The following is an 18,281-nucleotide window of genomic DNA, read 5'->3' as shown; positions in this document are numbered from 1 at the left end:
AATCCCTATACAAAAGCCTGATATGGTAGCATATAATCCTAGGGCTCTGGAGGTAGAGTTGGGTAGCTTTCTGGAACTTTTTGATCCAGTCAGCCCAGCCTATATGACTACCTAAAAAAGAGAGATCCTGTCAATAAAAACAAGGTTGCAGGCTCCTAAGGACTTCTGGATTCACATACATGCAGACATCCAAGCATTCATACAAAAATACACCCACAACCCCACAAACACAAATAGATCAGAAAGAGATGGTACATATCCCCAAATAAAACCAGATATATACAACAAATTTATAGACAATACTATAATAAATGGGGAAGTTAGAGCATTTTCTTTATAATTTAGAATAATATAGAGGTGCTCAGTCTCTCTAGTCATTTAAAATAGTACTAAAATCTTAGCTAGATCCCTTAGACATTAGAAAGACATAAAAGAGATAAAATATAGAAAATGAAGAAGATAAATTTTCCTAAATTTACAGATGACATAATTCTATACTCAAAAGACCATATGGAGTCTATCAGAAAACTGTAATAATTGATAAACACTATCAGTAAAGCTGCAGAATACAAAATCATCATACAAAAACATCAATAACTTTCTTATATACCAACAAGAACTCCCTAAGAAAGAGAAATATAGAAAAAAATATTCCAGTCATAAAAGTTCAAAAAAAGTACCTAGGAATAAATCTAACCAAGAGAAAAAAATCTATACAATGAAAATTTAAGACCCAGAAAAAGAAAATGAAGAAGACAATAGGCAATAGACAGACCATCCATGCTCCTGGATTAGGAAAATTAATTTTGTGAAAATAGTGTATTACCAAAAGTCATCTACAGATTCCATGAAATTCCCATCAAAATCCAATGACACTGCTCATAGAACTAAAAGAAGTAATTAAAGAACCCATATGGAATTTAAAAAGATCATAAAACCCAAAGCAATCCTAAGTAGAAAGAACACTTCATACTATATTATAGAGTGATAGTGATAAAAGCAGCCATGTGGATCAATAGAACAGTACAGAAAATCTAGAAATAAACCAATACATCTAAGGGCACCAAAAATTTAACAATGGTTTAAAAAATATAGTGTAAAAAAGAGAGCCTATTCAACAAGTGGTGCTGGTAAAACTGGATATATAGTCATAGCTCACACCCAATGTACAAATAATTAAAAATGGATTACAAAGAACAAGGTATGGTGGCACAAGTCTGTAATCCCAGCACTTGGAAGGCAGAGGCAGGTGGATCTTTGTGAGCTGAAATCCAGTCTGGTCTACAGAATGAGTTCCAGGACAGCCAGGGCTATGTAGAGAGATCCTTTCTCAAAACAAACACAAAGTAAATCAAAGACCTTAATCAAAAACCTGAAACACTGAAACTAGAGGGAAAACACTTCAAAATAAGGCATACAAAAAACTTTCTCAACAGAAAATCATTACGAATATTGACAAATGAGATTGCATGGAATTAAAATTTCTATACTGCAGAAGAAACTTTCAGAAGAGTAAACAACTTACAGAATTGGAGACAATCTTTTCTAGTTACATTCCAGGCAGGACGTTAATATCTAGAATACGTCATATATTAGTAACTCCAAAACTAAACACACACACACAGTAATCCAAACTACCAATCAATAAGAGGTTAATGAATGGTTCTCAAAAGATACTTCAGACAGTTTCGAGTATAAGTTGCAAAAATTACACAGCAACACACATATCGAAGTACAATCAATAAATGAGTTAATGAAATAATCAGACAGTTCTCAAGATGAGGGATACGGTGAACAATAAACATATTAAGAAGTGTTTGACATCCAGAATTATCTGAAAAATGCAAATTAAAACTATGTTGAGATTCAATCTCATTCCAGTCAGAATGTCAACAAGAAAATAAATGGCTTGGTGGGTAAAGAACAGCTTAGCAGCAAACAATGACGGCTACCACAAGAAAGGAAGGAGAGGACTGGAAAAGATCTTCACTAACCCCACATCAGATAGAGGTCTGATCTCCAAAATATACAAAGAACTCAAGAAATTGGTCATCAAAAGAAGAAATAATCCAATAAAAAATGGAATATAGGCCTAAACAGAGAACTCTCAACAGAGGAATCTAAAATGACTGAAAGACACTTAAGGAAATGTTCAATATCCTTAGTCATCAGAGAAATGCAAATCAAAACAACTCTGAGACTGCATCTTACACCTGTAAGAAGGGTCAAGATCAAAAACACTTATGACAACTTATGTTCGAGAGGTTGTGGGGTATAAAGGGAACACTTCTGCATTGGTGGTGGGAATGCAAGGTGGCTGGTACAGCCCCTTTGGATGTCTGTGTGGTGATTTATCAGAAAATTGGGAAACAACCTTCCTCAAGATCCAGTAATACCATTTTTGAGTATATATCCAAAGGATGCTCAATCGTGCCATAAGGACATGTGCTCAACTATGTTCATAGCAGCATTGTTTGTCATAGCCAGAACCTGGAAACAACCTAAAAGTCCCTTGACTGAAGAATGGAGAAGGAAAATATGGTACAAATATATAATGGAGTACTACACAGCAGAAAAAATAACGACATTTTGAATTTTGCAGGAAAATGAATGGAGCTAGAAAACATCATTTTGTGTGAGATAACCCAGATATAGAAAGATAATTATAACATGTTCTCACTCATAAGTGGTTTTTAAACATAAAGCAAAGAAAATCAGCCTACAAACCACAATCTCAGAGAACTTAGATAACAATGATGACCCTGAGAGAGACATACATAGATCTAATCTACATGGGAAGTAGAAAAGGACAAGATCTTCTGAGTAAATTGGGAGCCTGGGAACCTTGGGGGAGGTTTGAAGCGGGGAGGGAAGAGACAGGGAGGGGAGCCGAGAAATATGTAGAGCTCAATAAAAATCAATTAAAAAAAAGAAACTGAACTCAGAAGGGCAGGGTGTCTCACACCTATAATCTCTGTACTTGGGGGGCTGCTAAGACAATCACAGGTTTGAGACCAGCCTGGGCTACATAGTGATACCCATCACAAACAACCAAAATTAATTGAATTTATTTAATTTCTAATAGAAAAGTATAAAATTGGGGATACTAATTAATTTAAGAAAAAATGTACAGAAATTATATTATGATCAGGATATATCTCTCAGCTGCTCCAGCGCCATAAATGCGGACATGCTTCCGCCATGTTAATGGGCTAAACCTCAGAAGGTGCAAGCAAGCACCTAACTAAATGCTTTTTAAAAATAAGGGCTGCCTTGGTCATGGTATCTCTTCATAGCAGTAGAATAGTGACTAAGACAGAAGTTCGTACCAGGGTCCAGGGTATTGCTGTGACAGGCCTGATCATGCTGCTTGTTGGAGGAATATGGAAGACTTTTGGACTTTGGACTAGAAAATTAGTTGGACACTTTAAGTTGGGCTTAATGGGCCATTCTAGTAGGAACACTGAAGACAGTGTTGATGGAGATTTGAACTGTGGAGACCCTGCCCAAGAGGTTTCAGAGGGGAAGAATATTAGGAAGTAACCTAGAGTCTATTCTTGTGACATTTTGGTGAAGAATGTGGCTGTTTTTTGCTCTTGAACTAAAGATGGGCCTACACTTAAATTAAAGACTTTTGGATTAATGGCGTTGACAGTGGAGATTTAAAGATAGCCCAGTACTGAATGTGTTGCTTGGTTATTGGTTACCACTCTTAATCAGATCTTTAATGAAAAAGAGCAAGCTGAGTAAGGCAAAAACAAAATGTACAGTTTGAGTTGAGGAGTACCCAGAAATGTAATTTTGGAGCCAAGTCCAATAAAGTTTATTGGAGATAAAAAGTTTATATGGAATAAAGGCATTGGTGAGCTCAGGCTAAAACCCCACCTAATTAAGCTTTTCACTTGTGAAATGGAATGAAAAGAAAAGCTTAGTCATTGAAGGAAAAAACAAAAAAACAAAAAACAAAAACAGAAAGCTGATACAAAGGTAACTGAATTAGGAAGTCAAATTCCAGTCCCAACAAGCAGCCAAACTTGGCAGCTTGGGCCACAAGGTTCTGGCTTTAGAGTTGTCAAGGATACAAGGAGGGGTTGTGGAATCTCCTTCAGAGGTTAAGGAAAGCTCTGAGGCCAGGCCTCTGCCAGGGGAGTGTCCCTGCATGGAGGTCTAGAAAAACACTGCATGAAGCTCTAGGATGTGTTGGAGACCCTAAGATGTTGAATGGTGTGAGACAATTCTGTCAATTATGTTTTAAATAAATGTTGATTGGCCAGTAGCCAGGCAGGAAGTATAGGTGGGACAATCAGACAGGAAGTAGAGGTGGGGCAATGAGAACAGGAGAATGCTAGGAAGGAGGAAGCCCATTCCTCCCAAGTTCTGTCCAGACACTGAAGAAGAAAGATGTGACCTGCTCTGCTGAAAAAGGTACTAAGCCACGTGGCTAACATAGACAAGAATAATGGGTTAATATAAGTTATAAGAGTTAATTAAAAAAAAAAACCTGAGCTAAGGGGCCAATCAGTTTATAACTTATGGAGACCTCTGTGTGATTTTTTTGGGGGGGGATTTACCGGCTGTGGGAACTGGGCAGAACAGAAACCCCAACAAGCAGGCTCTCATGTTACAGTTGGAGATGCCAGAGTTGTGGGATACCTGCCAAAGAAAGCTGCTAAAAGGGAGTGCAACCAGCCCAAGAAAGAGATGGTGCTACAGTCAACAATGTTGAAAGGAGTATGTCCTGCTTTGATTCAGTCTTTACTATGCTCTCTTTCTTCCCTTTTGGAATGGTAATGGATATCCCATTCGATTCTATGCTGAAAGTATGGGGTCCACTTTTTTATTTTGATTATATAGGGGGTTACAGTTAAGAGACTGCCATGAGTCTCAGAAAAGACTGAAATTCTGACTTTTAAACAGTGTTAAGACTGAAAAACTATAAGGACTTTTTGAAGTTGGACTAAATGTATTATGATATGGCCACAAGTCTATGGGGAATATGATGGTATAAGCACGAATGGCCACCACATACTCATATATTTGATTGCTTAGTCACCAAGATCAGGTGTGGCCTTGTTGGAAGAAGTATGTCACTTGAGGGTGGGCTTTAAGGTTTCAAAATCCCTTGCCAAATAAAGCATCTCTCTCCCTGCCTAGAGATCATTGTGCTCTTCCTTCATATCTCCATGCTTCCTTGCCATGATGGAATGTGTAACATGAAGGGGCCGGCTTGTTGGGGTATCTGTCTCACCCAGTACCCCACAGCTGGCTTTTAAGATTATAAACTGATGGCTCATTAGCTCAGTCTTCTTATTAACTAATTCTTATATCTTATGGTAACCCATAATTCTTGTCTGTGTTAGCCATGTGGCTCAGTACCTTTTCCAGCAGGGCAGGTTACATCTTGCTTCTCTGTGGTCTGGGCAGGAATGGTGGAGGGAGTTTCCTGCTTCCCAGAATTCTCCTGCTCTCATTGCATCACCTCTACTTCCTGTCTGGTTTTCTCACTTATACTTCCTGCCTGGCCAATCAGCACTTATTTAAAATATAATTGACAGATTACAGACAATTCTCCCGCACCAGGAATGGATTAAAGTTCTGAAACTCTAAGCCAGCTCCAATTACAAAGTTAAGATCTGCCTTGTTAATGGTATCTCTTTGCTTCAGTAGACTAGTGACTAAGACAGTTCATATCCCAACAAAATTCATGTAGAAATTTGGTTGTTGCTCTCACCAGGCATCCTCATTAGAGTGACATCGTCTTTAAACCCTGCGTGGCAATCCCTGACGCACCGCCGTGATGCCCAGGGAAGACAGGGCGACCTGGAAGTCCAACTACTTCCTTAAGATCATCCAACTTTTGGATGATTATCCAAAATGCTTCATTGTGGGAGCAGACAATGTGGGCTCCAAGCAGATGCAGCAGATCCGCATGTCCCTGCGAGGGAAGGCTGTGGTGCTGATGGGCAAGAACACCATGATGCAGAAGGCCATCCGGGGGCACCTGGAGAACAACCCAGCTCTGGAGAAACTGCTGCCTCATATCTGGGGGAATGTGGGCTTTGTGTTCACCAAGGAGGACCTCACTGAGATTCGGGACATGCTGCTGGCCAATAAGGTGCCCGCTGCTGCCCATCCTGGTGCCATCGCCCCATGCAAGGTCACTGTGCCAGCCCAGAACACTGGTCTGGGGCCCGAGAAGACCTCTTTCTTCCAGGCTTTAGGCATCACCACTAAAATCTCCAGGGGCACCATTGAAATTCTGAGTGATGTGCAGCTGATAAAAACTGGAGACAAAGTGGGAGCCAGTGAAGCCATGCTGCTGGACATGCTGAACATCTCCCCCTTCTCCTTTGGGCTGATCATCCAGCAGGTGTTTGACAATGGCAGCATTTACAACCCAGAAGTGCTTGACATCACAGAGCAGGCTCTGCACTCCGGCTTCCTAGAGGATGTCCGGAATGTTGCCAGTGTTTGTCTGCAGATCGGCTACCCGACTGTTGCCTCAGTGCCACACTCTATCATCAATGGGTACAAGCGGGTTCTGGCTCTATCTGTGGAGACTGAGTACACCTTCCCACTTGCTGAAAAGGTCAAGGCCTTCTTGGCTGATCCAACTGCATTTGTGGCTGCTGCCCCTGTGGCTGCCACCACCACTGCTGCTCCTGCTGCTGCTGCAGCCCCAGCAAAGGCTGAAGCCAAGGAAGAGTCGGAGGAATCAGATGAAGATATGGGATTTGGTCTCTTTGACTAACCCTCTCAAAGCAACCAATTCAGACAACTTAATCCAAGAAACATGGAAATAAAAGCTTACTTTTGTTTAAAAAAAAAAAAAAAGAAATTTGGTTGTCATTGAGGCATTGTTAGGAAACAGGTCCTTTACAAGGGGAACAGGATTCTGAGAAGGATTTTTACAGGTCTTGTGAAACTCTTTTTAATTCTGGAGGCAGATACTGTGGAATTGTATTAGATGTCCTAAGAATGAACCTTTATAAAGCAGCAACTGCTGGTGACTGTTCTAATCTTGCCCTCCCACTTTCTACTAGAGTTGTTGCTGCATGAGGGCATGGCCAGAAGCTGGCCAGATACAAGCACTATGCTTTTGGACCTCCAAGCCTTCAGAACCTTGAATTCAAATCAAATACTATTCTTGCTTTGTTTTGCTTTTTTGAGACAGGTTCTTTCTATGTAGTTCTGACTGTCCTGGAATTCACTCACTATGTAGACCAGGTTAGGCTTGAATTCACAGAGATCCACTTGTCTCTGTCTTCCTAGTACTGGGATTAAAGACAAGCGCCAAAACACTAGCCATCAAATATTATTCTTTAGGAATTGCACAGTCTCAGATATTCCATTATATCAATAGAAGCTGAACTAAGGCATCATAAAGGAGAGCCAAATGTATGCTGTATCTAATCTATATGATGTCAAAATTACTGGCCAATATGGACAGTTTGCTTAGTCGTTCACATTCCAGGATTAATTATGGCTTTCACCTTTCTAATCATGAAAGTACTAACTATGTCATGTAAGAAACCTGATTCTTTCAGACTTTTAATATATGAAGTCTTCAATAATTAATTTCGTTCAGTATGGCCTCTGTTAACTGAGGGTACTAAAAGTACTGCTGCCAAGAAAGGATGAATACCTGAAAAAGCGAAAGAGAATTTTCTTTGTTAACTGCCTCTGTAGTCACAAAAAGAGGGAAAAAGAGAAAAATAAAGACCAGTTACACTAAAGGGAGATTTGATGAGCAGGACAAAACAATGGGAGAGAGAGAGAGAGAGAGAGAGAGAGAGAGAGAGAGAGAGAGAGAGAGAGAGAAGGTTGTTACACAATTTGTTAGGACTATTAGGTTGCTGTAGGACCTTTATACAATTAAAATCTTTATTCTCATTAAAAAGAAAAAGGAAGGCAAACATAAAACAAAAACAAAACAATTTTCCAAGCTCAAATGTAAAACTCTTTTATGCCTTATAAAGTAAGAAATTAATTCATTAAAATTAGGTTTGAATAATAAAGTGCATGTCTTAAAAGAATTTTATCTCCTAGATGAAGAGCTACAGGCAATCAATGGCTGTTTACAAGGAAAGAAAATCAGTCTTCTTGAGGGATGAGCTCTGACAGGTTATATAATCCCAAGTGATCAGCCCAAACACATGTTCATATGAGCACCATTAAATAGAAACAGCAGATTGCATTTATATACACACACATGTGAGTATGCATGTATATGTAACAACAATAATTAATGAAGAAGTCATGAAGTTGAACGGGACCAGAGAACACTAAGGAGGAATTGTAGGGGGAAACTGTTGAGTAGAAATAATGTAAATACAGTACTTGTATAAAATTCTTAACAATTTTCACTGTGAAAACAGTAACAGATTTCTATCATGTAAATGAAATTCTGCTGAGGTAAAACACCATGACCAAAAGCAACTTGGGGGTGAAAAGCTTTATTTCACTCAAACTTCCATATCACAGGTCATCACTGAAAGCATGCAGGAGAGGAATCTGGAGGCAGGGGATGGTACAGAGGAGGAAGACTATAAAAGTGTTGCTTACTGGCTTGCTCTTCATGTCTTGCTCAGCTTAATTTCTTACAGAGTCCAGAACCAGCAGCCCAAGGGCAGCACTAGCCACAGTGGGCTGGGTGTTTCTTCCCCATCAATTACTAATTAAGAGAATGCCCTATAGGTTTGTCTACAGTTTGTACTAATGCAGGCATTTTCTCAATTGAGTTACCCTCCTCTTAGATGACTCTACCTTGTATCAAGTTGACATAAAACTAGTCAGCATACTTGCATATAGATTTTACTTTGGGGGACTAGCAAGATGGCTTAGAGGGTACAGACACTTGCTACCTCGTTTGACATTACTTGAACTCCTGGAACCCACACAGTGGAAACAGAGAACTCTCCAGCAAGTTGTACTCTGACCTCACAAGCATGCACATACATGTACACATGTGTGCACACACAAACAAATAAATAAATAAATGAAAAATGTTTTTAGAAGTTCACTTTGGGTATTAAAGAGTAGCCAGAGCAGAAAACAACCCATTAAATCAGACTTGAATATAGACTTTGAGAAGGTGAGCCAAGATATAAAAATAATTTGTATGAATAACACATACAACAATTTCCTTATGAAAGTAGAATGTATACACGTAAGAAATTTACTCCGTGTTTCACTCAAGATAATAGTTCTATCAGAAAAGTATAAACATGACAGAGATGAGACAAAAATACAGTCTGCATTTTGTTGTCAAGTAACAGGTACCTAAAACATGCTACAGACAAGTCAAAAATCTATGGATCAAAATAGCCACAAGAAAACCTTTCATTTGATATTATATCTCAAACACCAAAAAGAGGAAATGGAAAAGCAATTATCTTATATATCCTTACCTCTAATAATCAAATCTAATAAATAAATTTTCTTACATAATTCCTCTAGGAGATAAAATTTCGGAGTATATCAGACAAAAAATTTTTAACAAAAAAATTGCAAGACGTAAGTTACATGAAGCTTTTTACTTTATTCATCAATTTGTTTGAAGCAACATTAGGATTTGGATTAACTCCTAGTTTCCTGCCTGACACATAAGGAACATAAAAATCATTCATGCTCACAATTTTAAATTAGACTGAAAAGCCACAACTTTTCTTGGTTGTGATCAGAGGGCAATCTTACATCCTAAAACTTGAGAGACAAATATATGTGTACAATCATTACTTTGAGGGAGAATCTGTGTATCTATAACCCCCCCCAAAAAAAACAAAAACAAAACAGACAAAACAGATAAATTTAGAGTGTAATTGGTGGAGAGAGGGAGGGCTAGACCAGGAGATTAGCCTTCTGGAGGCGGGGGCTATAGTTTTCTGACTTGTAATTCATATTTCTATAGAAATATACTGTGGGTGATTACAGAAAAATGTTTACTTTGGCTCACAGATTTGGAGTTTTTCTCTTACGGTTGCTTGGCACCACTGGATTTTGGCCTATGCTAATCCTGTGGTGAGTGGACACAGTGGCACAACCTGCCCAATTCATAAAGCCCAGGAAAGAAGGGGAGAATGGAGGGGAAGGAAGGAAGAGGAACCAAGATCTCAATCCCTCATATGACCATAAGATTTCCAAATAAACTCTACCTCTTAGAAGTTCAACCACCTTCCAATGATGTGATGAGCTAGGGATCAAGCCTTTAAAACACAGCTTTACAAAAGAAAAAAAAATTCCCTCATTATTTAAAGTAGGGTGAGGGGGTGAGGAGTAAAAGTTTTGAAATATGCCCAGAGTATTGAGTTCTCATTAACAATCCTTTTCCTCAAAGGAAATTATTTCACCAAAGACTAAATGAAGAAAGGAAATACCCACCTCTGCCTCTTGAGCCTCACTGTCTAACCTAACTACAGAGGTGAATGCTTCAAAGCAATTGTAAAGGTCACATTAAAGGGCCAGAAACTCATTCCAAATCTGAGACCTGATCATAGGATTACAAAAATATTTTCTCTAAACCACTTAATACCACATCAATAGAGCTCCTTCAGAATTACAAAGGACTACAACTGAAGAAACTTCAACTTTGAGAACTTATTTTAAAAGGAGAGATGGCTCAGCAGTTAAGAGCACATGTTGCTCTTGTAGAGGACCTGTGTTCCAGTCCTAGCATTCATGTGGGGATTCACAAAAATCTGTAACTCCAGTTCAGGGAGATTCAACTCCCTCTTCTAGCCTCTGCAGAGTTAGGATTACACATATTATACATTTCCATGCAGATCAAACAGTCATATGCATAAAATATAAACAAACAAATCTTTTTTTTAAAGGAGATTCCAGCAAAGACTAAAAAGAAGGGGCTATAAAGTAAAAAATAATTTTAAGGAAAGGGGGCAGGAGAGATGATCAACAGTTAAGAACACTTGTTGCTCTTCCAGAAGACTTGAGTTCAGAATCTAAAACCCTCTTCTGGCCTTCATGGACACATAAATACATGAGGCATTACATACACACAGATTTATATTTTTTTAAGTAAATTTTATTAAATTATAAAAGTTTCCATTTGCGCCCACCCTCCCACTCCTCCTCCCTCTTCGTCCCCCAGGGCAGTCAGGGACAGATTTATATTTTTAAAAAATATTAAAACAAGAGACAAAACAGATGAAATTTTAGCTGATATATAGAAAACAGATAATTTCTAAATATAAAACTTCATACTAACGGCCTATGTAGCTTAGCACCATTTTTAAAAATCAATACATCATGTTCCGATTTCCAAAACAAAATTACAATGTGTGTTAAAAGGCAATAAAAGTAAGCATCAGAACAAGACTAAAGTTAGTTTGTAGTTATCTGATAAGGAATTTATTTTCATTTTATCTTTTTGCAATATTGGATATTGAACCAAGGCCTTTCATATGCTATGCAAGTGCTCTTTCACTGAACTACATCCTCAGCTTTTGAAAAATAATCTTTAAAAATTTTGAATATAAATATATTATGAATATAAAATATAGGACATTGTTGGGAAGACCCACCCAGCCCCACTCCTCCCATTCCAGACCCTGTCTCTGAGAAAGCCCACTATTGGAGGCTCCAGCCATGGAGGGCAATTAAATCCTCTTCCTCATGGTTTCCCTTCATGGTTTCTCTTTTTCCACTGGGAGCACCAGGGAATGCTTTGCTCAGATTTATTGCATCATCAGAGAGACTTAATATCAGGGTACAGAAATTTCTCATACATCATTAAAGTTACCTGGCTTGCCTTACTTAAACTTACAGGCCCCCTTGCTTCAGCCTCTCAAACAATTGAAATTATAGGCCTGTGCTGCCAGGCCAAACTTCAAATAAGAAATTTACATTTCCTTTAATATTCTAAAAGATTCAGTGTAAAAAGCAGATTGCCTATAGAGAGAAAGGACCACCCCCAAAAGGAAGAATTAAGAGGATAGACTAGAAATCAAACACACTTATAAAAGAAATAAAAAATGTATTTAATGGGCTAATTGATAGGCATGACACAATAAAATAAACTAGTGAACTTGAAGACATATTTCAACAGAAGCTTTGCAAACTGAAAAAGAGAAAACAAAGATAATGAAAAAAGTACAAAAGAATATTCAAAACCATGGGACAGTTTCAAAAGCTGATACATATATAATGAGAATATTATAATAAAAATAGGAAAAGGAAAATAAATATATGATGTCTTAATGGTTAAATATTTCTAAATTGTTAACATCAAACCAGACATAAAGGAAGCTCATAGAACAAGCAGAATGAATAAAATCTACACCATGGCCTATCACATCCAAATCACCAAAAATCAAACACAGAAATAAAGCTAAAAGTAGCTGAAGGAAAAGGCATTTTCCCTCTAGAAGGACACAGGTAAAAATAACATTAGATTTCTCTTCTGAAAACATTCAAATAAAAAGACAGTAAAGAAAACTACATAAGTTGAAGAGTTAAGAAAAGTATCTCCACAACCTATAATTCTATACCCAGTGGAAATTTTCTTTAAAATTGGAGGAAAAATATTTTCTAAAATGCAAAATTTGAAAGGAATTAATTATGACCTGTGGCTTCTAAGAACTATTTTTAAAAATTTATCAAAAAGAAGAAAAGTGACACAGGCCAAACTTTAAGTGTACATAAAAATAGACATCAGTTAGAGAGAAAAGCAACTGTATGTAAAACACAGACATTTGTTTTCATTATTTGACCTAAAACATAACAGATAACAATAAAATTAAATTTAGATATAAGTAACAAAATGATAGCTGGCATACTTCAAAGACTGACTTAACCAATACATTTCTACTAGCACATAAGTCAAACAATTTCAAGAGAAATTTTAAGGTATTTTGAGCTACACTGAAATAAAATTACAGGCTATAGATAAAGCTTAGTGGGTAGAGTGCTTATCCAGCATGTAGCTTGGGTTCTATCCCCAGTACTGAAAAAACTGACTGGTGTGGCATACAACTGTAGTCCCAACACTTGGGAGGTGGGAACAGGAAAAGTTCAAGGCCAGCCTTGGTTACACTGTGTATCAGAGGCCAGTCTATGCTACATGACACCCTGTGTCAAAAACCCAAAACAAAACAAAAAAAATAGAATTTATAATTTGTCATTATTTGTAAGATACAGAGAAATAATAAATAGGAATTTATATAATTCAAAACATAACATTATAGAAGATCTAATTTGGATGACATTCAAACGGATGATAATGTTTGCGAACCCAACACTAAAAAAAAAAAAATCCTAGACTATATGGAGGTTAGGGAAACTGGCATATAATGGGGCCTACATTAGTACAGGTATTTGTCTCAGTTAGGGTTTACTGTTGCTGAGAAGAGACACCATGACCAGGGCAACTCTTATCAAGAAAACATTTAATCGTGGTGGCTCGCTTACAGTTTCAAAGGTTCAGTTCATTATCATCATGATGGGGAGCACGGGTGTGCAGGCAGATGTGGTGCTGGAGCTAGGAGTCCTACATCTTACAGGCAACAAGAAGTTGACTGTCATTAAGGGAAGCTTGAGAAAGAGACCTCAAAGTCCGGCCCCACAGTGACATACTTTCTCCAACAAGGTCATACCCCTAATAGTGCCACTCCCTTTGGGGGCCATTTTCTTTCAAACCACCACATTCCACTCCCTGGTCTCCAGAGACTTATAGCCATATCATACACAAAAACTGCATTCAGTCCAACTTCCAAAGTCCCCATAGTCTATTACAGTCTCAACAATGTTTAAAAGTCCAAAGTCTCTTCTGAGATGCATGGCAATCTCTTAACTGTAATTCCCCTGTTAAAATCAAAATCAAAAGATCATGTACTTGCAATATATAATGGCACGGGATATACATTACCATTCCAAAACACAGGGAAGGGAGCATAATGAGGAAACGCTGGACCAAAGCTGAAGAGTCCAGAAATAGAATATAGAAATAAAGGATCTGGGCCAGGAATATAGAAATATGAAGCTGCAAGCCTAAACACATTTGGGGAGAAAATGGCAGCCACTGTTAACCTTTAACAAACACTTTCTGCCTTAAGAGCAGACATCCTGGCAGCCACTGTGTACAGAGATAAACTTTTAACAATTGTCTCCTGCCTCCCAGCTTCCCAGTTAGGCAGGTACTGCAGATAAAGGTTAGTTTCTAACTGTTACCTCTATGGGACCCTCTTCTTGTATTTCCTTAATTTTAAACTACCCCCCTATGTCACTCGACTCTCCGTCTTGCATTCTTTCAGGGACAGTGAAAAGTGGCTTTCACAAACATCCTAAGTTAACATTCTAATATCCTATAACCAAAAGTTGTAAAACTTAAAATGTAATGTGACTTTAAGCCTGACCTCAAGGTTGTAAAAGCTCTTTGACCTACACTTGGTACATGATTTTACCATAAGAAGAGACCGAAGATCAGCCCCCATTGTCAGAATTCCAGAAGCCCAATATATGGCTATGGTCACAGGTATAACTGATAAGCTTTGTGTGCCCCATTGTGATTTTTTTCTTTTTCTGGAATAAAGCTTGCTTCTGTTTTAATAGACTTTGGTGGTCTGTCTCCCATCATTTCACCACCCCGGACCCAATAAAGCAAGACTAAAAACCAGCTAGGCAAACTTCAAACTATGCATGTCAAAAATGCTCTCCACATCTCCAATTCTATTCAGCTTTGTTGACTACTTTGTATTGGGCTGGTTCCACTTCCTGTTAGCAGCTCTCCTCAACAGCTATCCCATGACTGTGGCATCTCTAACATCTGGGGTTCTCTAAGGCAATTCAGGCTTCAACTTCATACAATTGCTCTCTACTAGGCCTTCATCCGGGTACACCCCTGACACATGCCTGGCCTCAGTGACTGTCCTTAAGCGGGAAGGCAACTTCTATAACCCGTTTCTTCTATCCTTAACTCTAAAGCCAGAACCACATGGACAAAGCTGCCAATTTCTGCTGCTTACTGGGGCTAGAACTTGGCCCCCTTGTTTAATTATATCCTTATCAGCTTTCTACATTCCTTTACTGCAAAGTTTGGTTGTCCTTGAACTTGATCTTTAGACTAGACTGGCCTTAAACTCAGAGATTCACTAGTCTCTGCCTTCCCAGTGCTGGGATTAAAAAGGTGCATCACCACATCTGGCTGTAAACTTTTCTTTAATTCCTTTCTATAAACTGGAAATACAGCTGGGTGGGATCTTGTCCTGAGGTTATCACTCCCTTTATTTCATTTCTTAATTTGTTATCATCTTGAACAAAGAACTTACCTCCATTCCACTTTCTGTGGCCCTTTTTCTCCACAAATATTTTTTCCTTGCTCAGCTTGCTCCTTTTCATTATATATCTTTATTAGAGTTAACACTAGTAACCACAAAACAGTCTAAACTAAGTTGTTTTGAGATTTCCTCTTCCAACAGAATTAATCTAAACTCTTCACTTTATCTCAGGCAGACTCTTTGGACAAGGACAAAATGCAGCCACTTCCTTCCACAAAATATCACAGGGACAATCTCTAGACAACATACTAACATTCTTCTCTGAAACCTCTTGAGTGAGCCCTGGACAGTTCAAATAGCTCTTAGCAACACTGTCTTCCGTGCTTTTACTAGTATGGCCCACTAAGCAGTGCTTAAAGCATCCCACTATTTTCATAACCCAAAGTACCAAAGTCTAAATTCCTCCCAAACAAAAACATGGTCAGGCCTGTCAAAAAAATATCCCACTCCTGGTACCAACATCTGTCTTAGTCAGGGTTTACTATTGCTGTGGCTACAGCAACTCTTACAAAGAAAACATTTAATTGAGGGTGGTTTGCTGACAGTTTCAGAGGTTCAGACAGTTTCAAAAAGGGGAGCATGGTAGCATGCTGGAGCAGAGAATGCTATATCTTGTAGGCAACAGGAAGTTGACTATCACACTTAGGGAAGCTTGAAAAAAGAGACCTCAAAACCCACCCTCACAGTGACACACTTCTTCCAACAAGGCCACATCTCCTAAGAGTACCACTCAATGTGGGGGCCATTTTCTTTCAAATCACCACAGTATTCTTAAGTCAAAATATATAATCAGTTTTGAAGAAAAATAATGAGATGAAAAGATACAGCGATCCATCTTTGCATATCAATAACAAAACAGCTAAGAAGAAAAACAATCATCATTTTTTAAATATTTGGAGGATTAATTACTTTTAGAAACTGGAAAACACCTGTCTCAAATGGTCATTGCTACTACTATTATGTCCTAATACCACAAATTATTCCTCATAAAATGAGAAGTTTCTTTCTCAAGTGACAGCTCATGCTGGTGAGAATGTGGAGCAAAGGGAACACTCCTCCATTGCTGGTGGGAGTATAAACTTGTACAACCATTATGGAAATGGTAGTTCCTCAGAAAATAGGGAATCTATCTACTGCAATAACCAGCTATACTACTTTTGGGTATATACCCAAAGAACACTCCATCCTAACACACGAACACTAGCTCAGTTATATTCATTGTGGCTTTATTCATAATACCTGGAAAATAGAAACAACCTAGGTGTCCCTTAACAGAATGGATATATAAACACATTTACACAATGGAGTATTACTCAGTGGTTAAAATAATGACTTTGTGAAATCTGCAGGCAAATGCATGCAACTAGAAAAATCATCCTGGGGTAACCCAGATCCAGAAAAACTAATACAGTATATATTCACTTACGAGTGGATATTAGTCATTAAGTAAATGATAACCATCTACATTCCACAGACCAAGAGAGGTTAGGTAAAGAGGAGAGGTATAGGGAAGAAGCAAGGATCTCCCTGAGAAAAGGAAACAGAATAGATTCTGAGGGTCAGCTGGGAGTGGGTGGGAATGTGAACAGGAGAAATCAGGTGTAGTGAGGGATGGAAGGAGAGGTTACTGGGAGAGATGACTGAAATTGGGGAGCATTTCAGGGTGAATAGAAACCAATTACAGTGGAAACTTCCTGGAATCTATGAGGGTGACCCTAGTGGGGATCCCAAGTAATGGATATGGAGTACTAACTGATCATATTTTATAGCCAGGCAAGGTTTCTAGTAGTAGAAATGGTTAAATTTGGTTGAATTGTTGACCAGGGAGGTTCCATGAAGATCTCTAAACAACCCAGCCTGATGCTAGGACAGAAGATCACCATCTGAACATTGACAGTGTGTGTCTGGGGGGAGGTCATTGCTGAGGACAACTTCCACTCAGTTCACTGAATACTGTACTGACTACTCTTATGCAATCTGAAACACAAGCTAAGGGTACCTTAAAGAAGAAGACCTTAATTGAGAAAATGTCACCATGAGATCCAGCTGTAAGGCATTTTCTAAATTAATGATCAATGGGGATGGTCACAGCCCATGGTAGGTGGTAACATCCCTGGGCTGGTGGTCCTGGGTTCTATAAGAAAACAGGCTGAGAAAGCCAACGGAAGCAAGCCAGTAAGCAGCACTCCTCCATGGACTCTGCATGAACTCCTACCTACCTCCAGATTCCTGTCCTGCTTGAGCTTGTATACTAACTTCCTTCAGTGATAAACAGTAACGTGAAACTGTAAGCCAAATAAACCTTTTCCTCCCTAATTTGCTTTGTGGTCATGGTGTTTCATTGCAGCAATAGAAACCCTAACGAACACAAATACAGAGAGGTCGAGCTGGTGGGGGCTTGCAGCCTTCACCCATACATTCTAGTCTCTAGTGTAAGAAGGTACTGTACAGAGTATGGAAAGAGAAACCTGGACACCAACCCACTCACAAAACCCTCCACCTACAATCTGTCCTGCTTGTAAGATGTGCTGGGGCAATGGTGGCACAGAACATGTGGGGGTAGCCAATGTCTGCTATAATGTGAGGCCCATGTCATAAGAGGAACCTCATGCCCTACACAGACTGGATGGCCAGGAACCAGAAACTGGATAGCCCAGAGAGGGTAGAACCAAACACAACTGAAAAAAGCCAATGAAATGATTCGTAATTATATTCTCCTATACTCATAGATGGGTGCTTTGTACAGTCATCCCGCTGACAACAGTTAGGAGCAGGTACAGAGACCCACAACCAGACATTATGCAGAAAGAGTCTAAATTAGAGATCTCCTTTAGGTCGCTCCCCTTGGATATCAGGAACCCCATGGAGGGGGAGGGGATCTTTATGAGTCATAGGAAATGGACGACACCAGGAGAACATGGCCCACTGAATCAACTAAGCAGGGCTCAAATGGGTTCACAATCAGAGAACTTGCATGGGGCTGCACCAGGT

At 38.9% G+C, this 18,281-nt stretch overlaps 2 protein-coding genes across 2 annotated transcripts in view; one reads left to right on the top strand and one right to left on the bottom strand.

The window, feature by feature from the left end:
* Abcb7 (ATP binding cassette subfamily B member 7) overlaps positions 1–18,281 on the bottom strand; it is a 150,109-nt gene that overhangs the window by 27,456 nt on the left and 104,372 nt on the right. The gene's annotated exons all lie outside the window — the stretch shown is intronic.
* Positions 5,731–6,793, top strand: LOC125389199 (large ribosomal subunit protein uL10). The gene has a single exon (XM_087902803.1). The coding sequence runs from the start codon at positions 5,798–5,800 to the stop codon at positions 6,749–6,751; it is 954 nt and encodes a 317-aa protein (XP_087758929.1). The 5' UTR covers positions 5,731–5,797; the 3' UTR covers positions 6,752–6,793.

This window comes from Myodes glareolus, chromosome X (genome assembly GCF_982192425.1).
Source record: "Myodes glareolus chromosome X, mMyoGla1.1, whole genome shotgun sequence".
NCBI lineage: Eukaryota > Metazoa > Chordata > Mammalia > Rodentia > Cricetidae > Myodes > Myodes glareolus.
The sequence above is the reverse complement of the archived record's forward strand: the minus strand, read 5'-3'. Positions and strand labels throughout refer to the sequence as shown.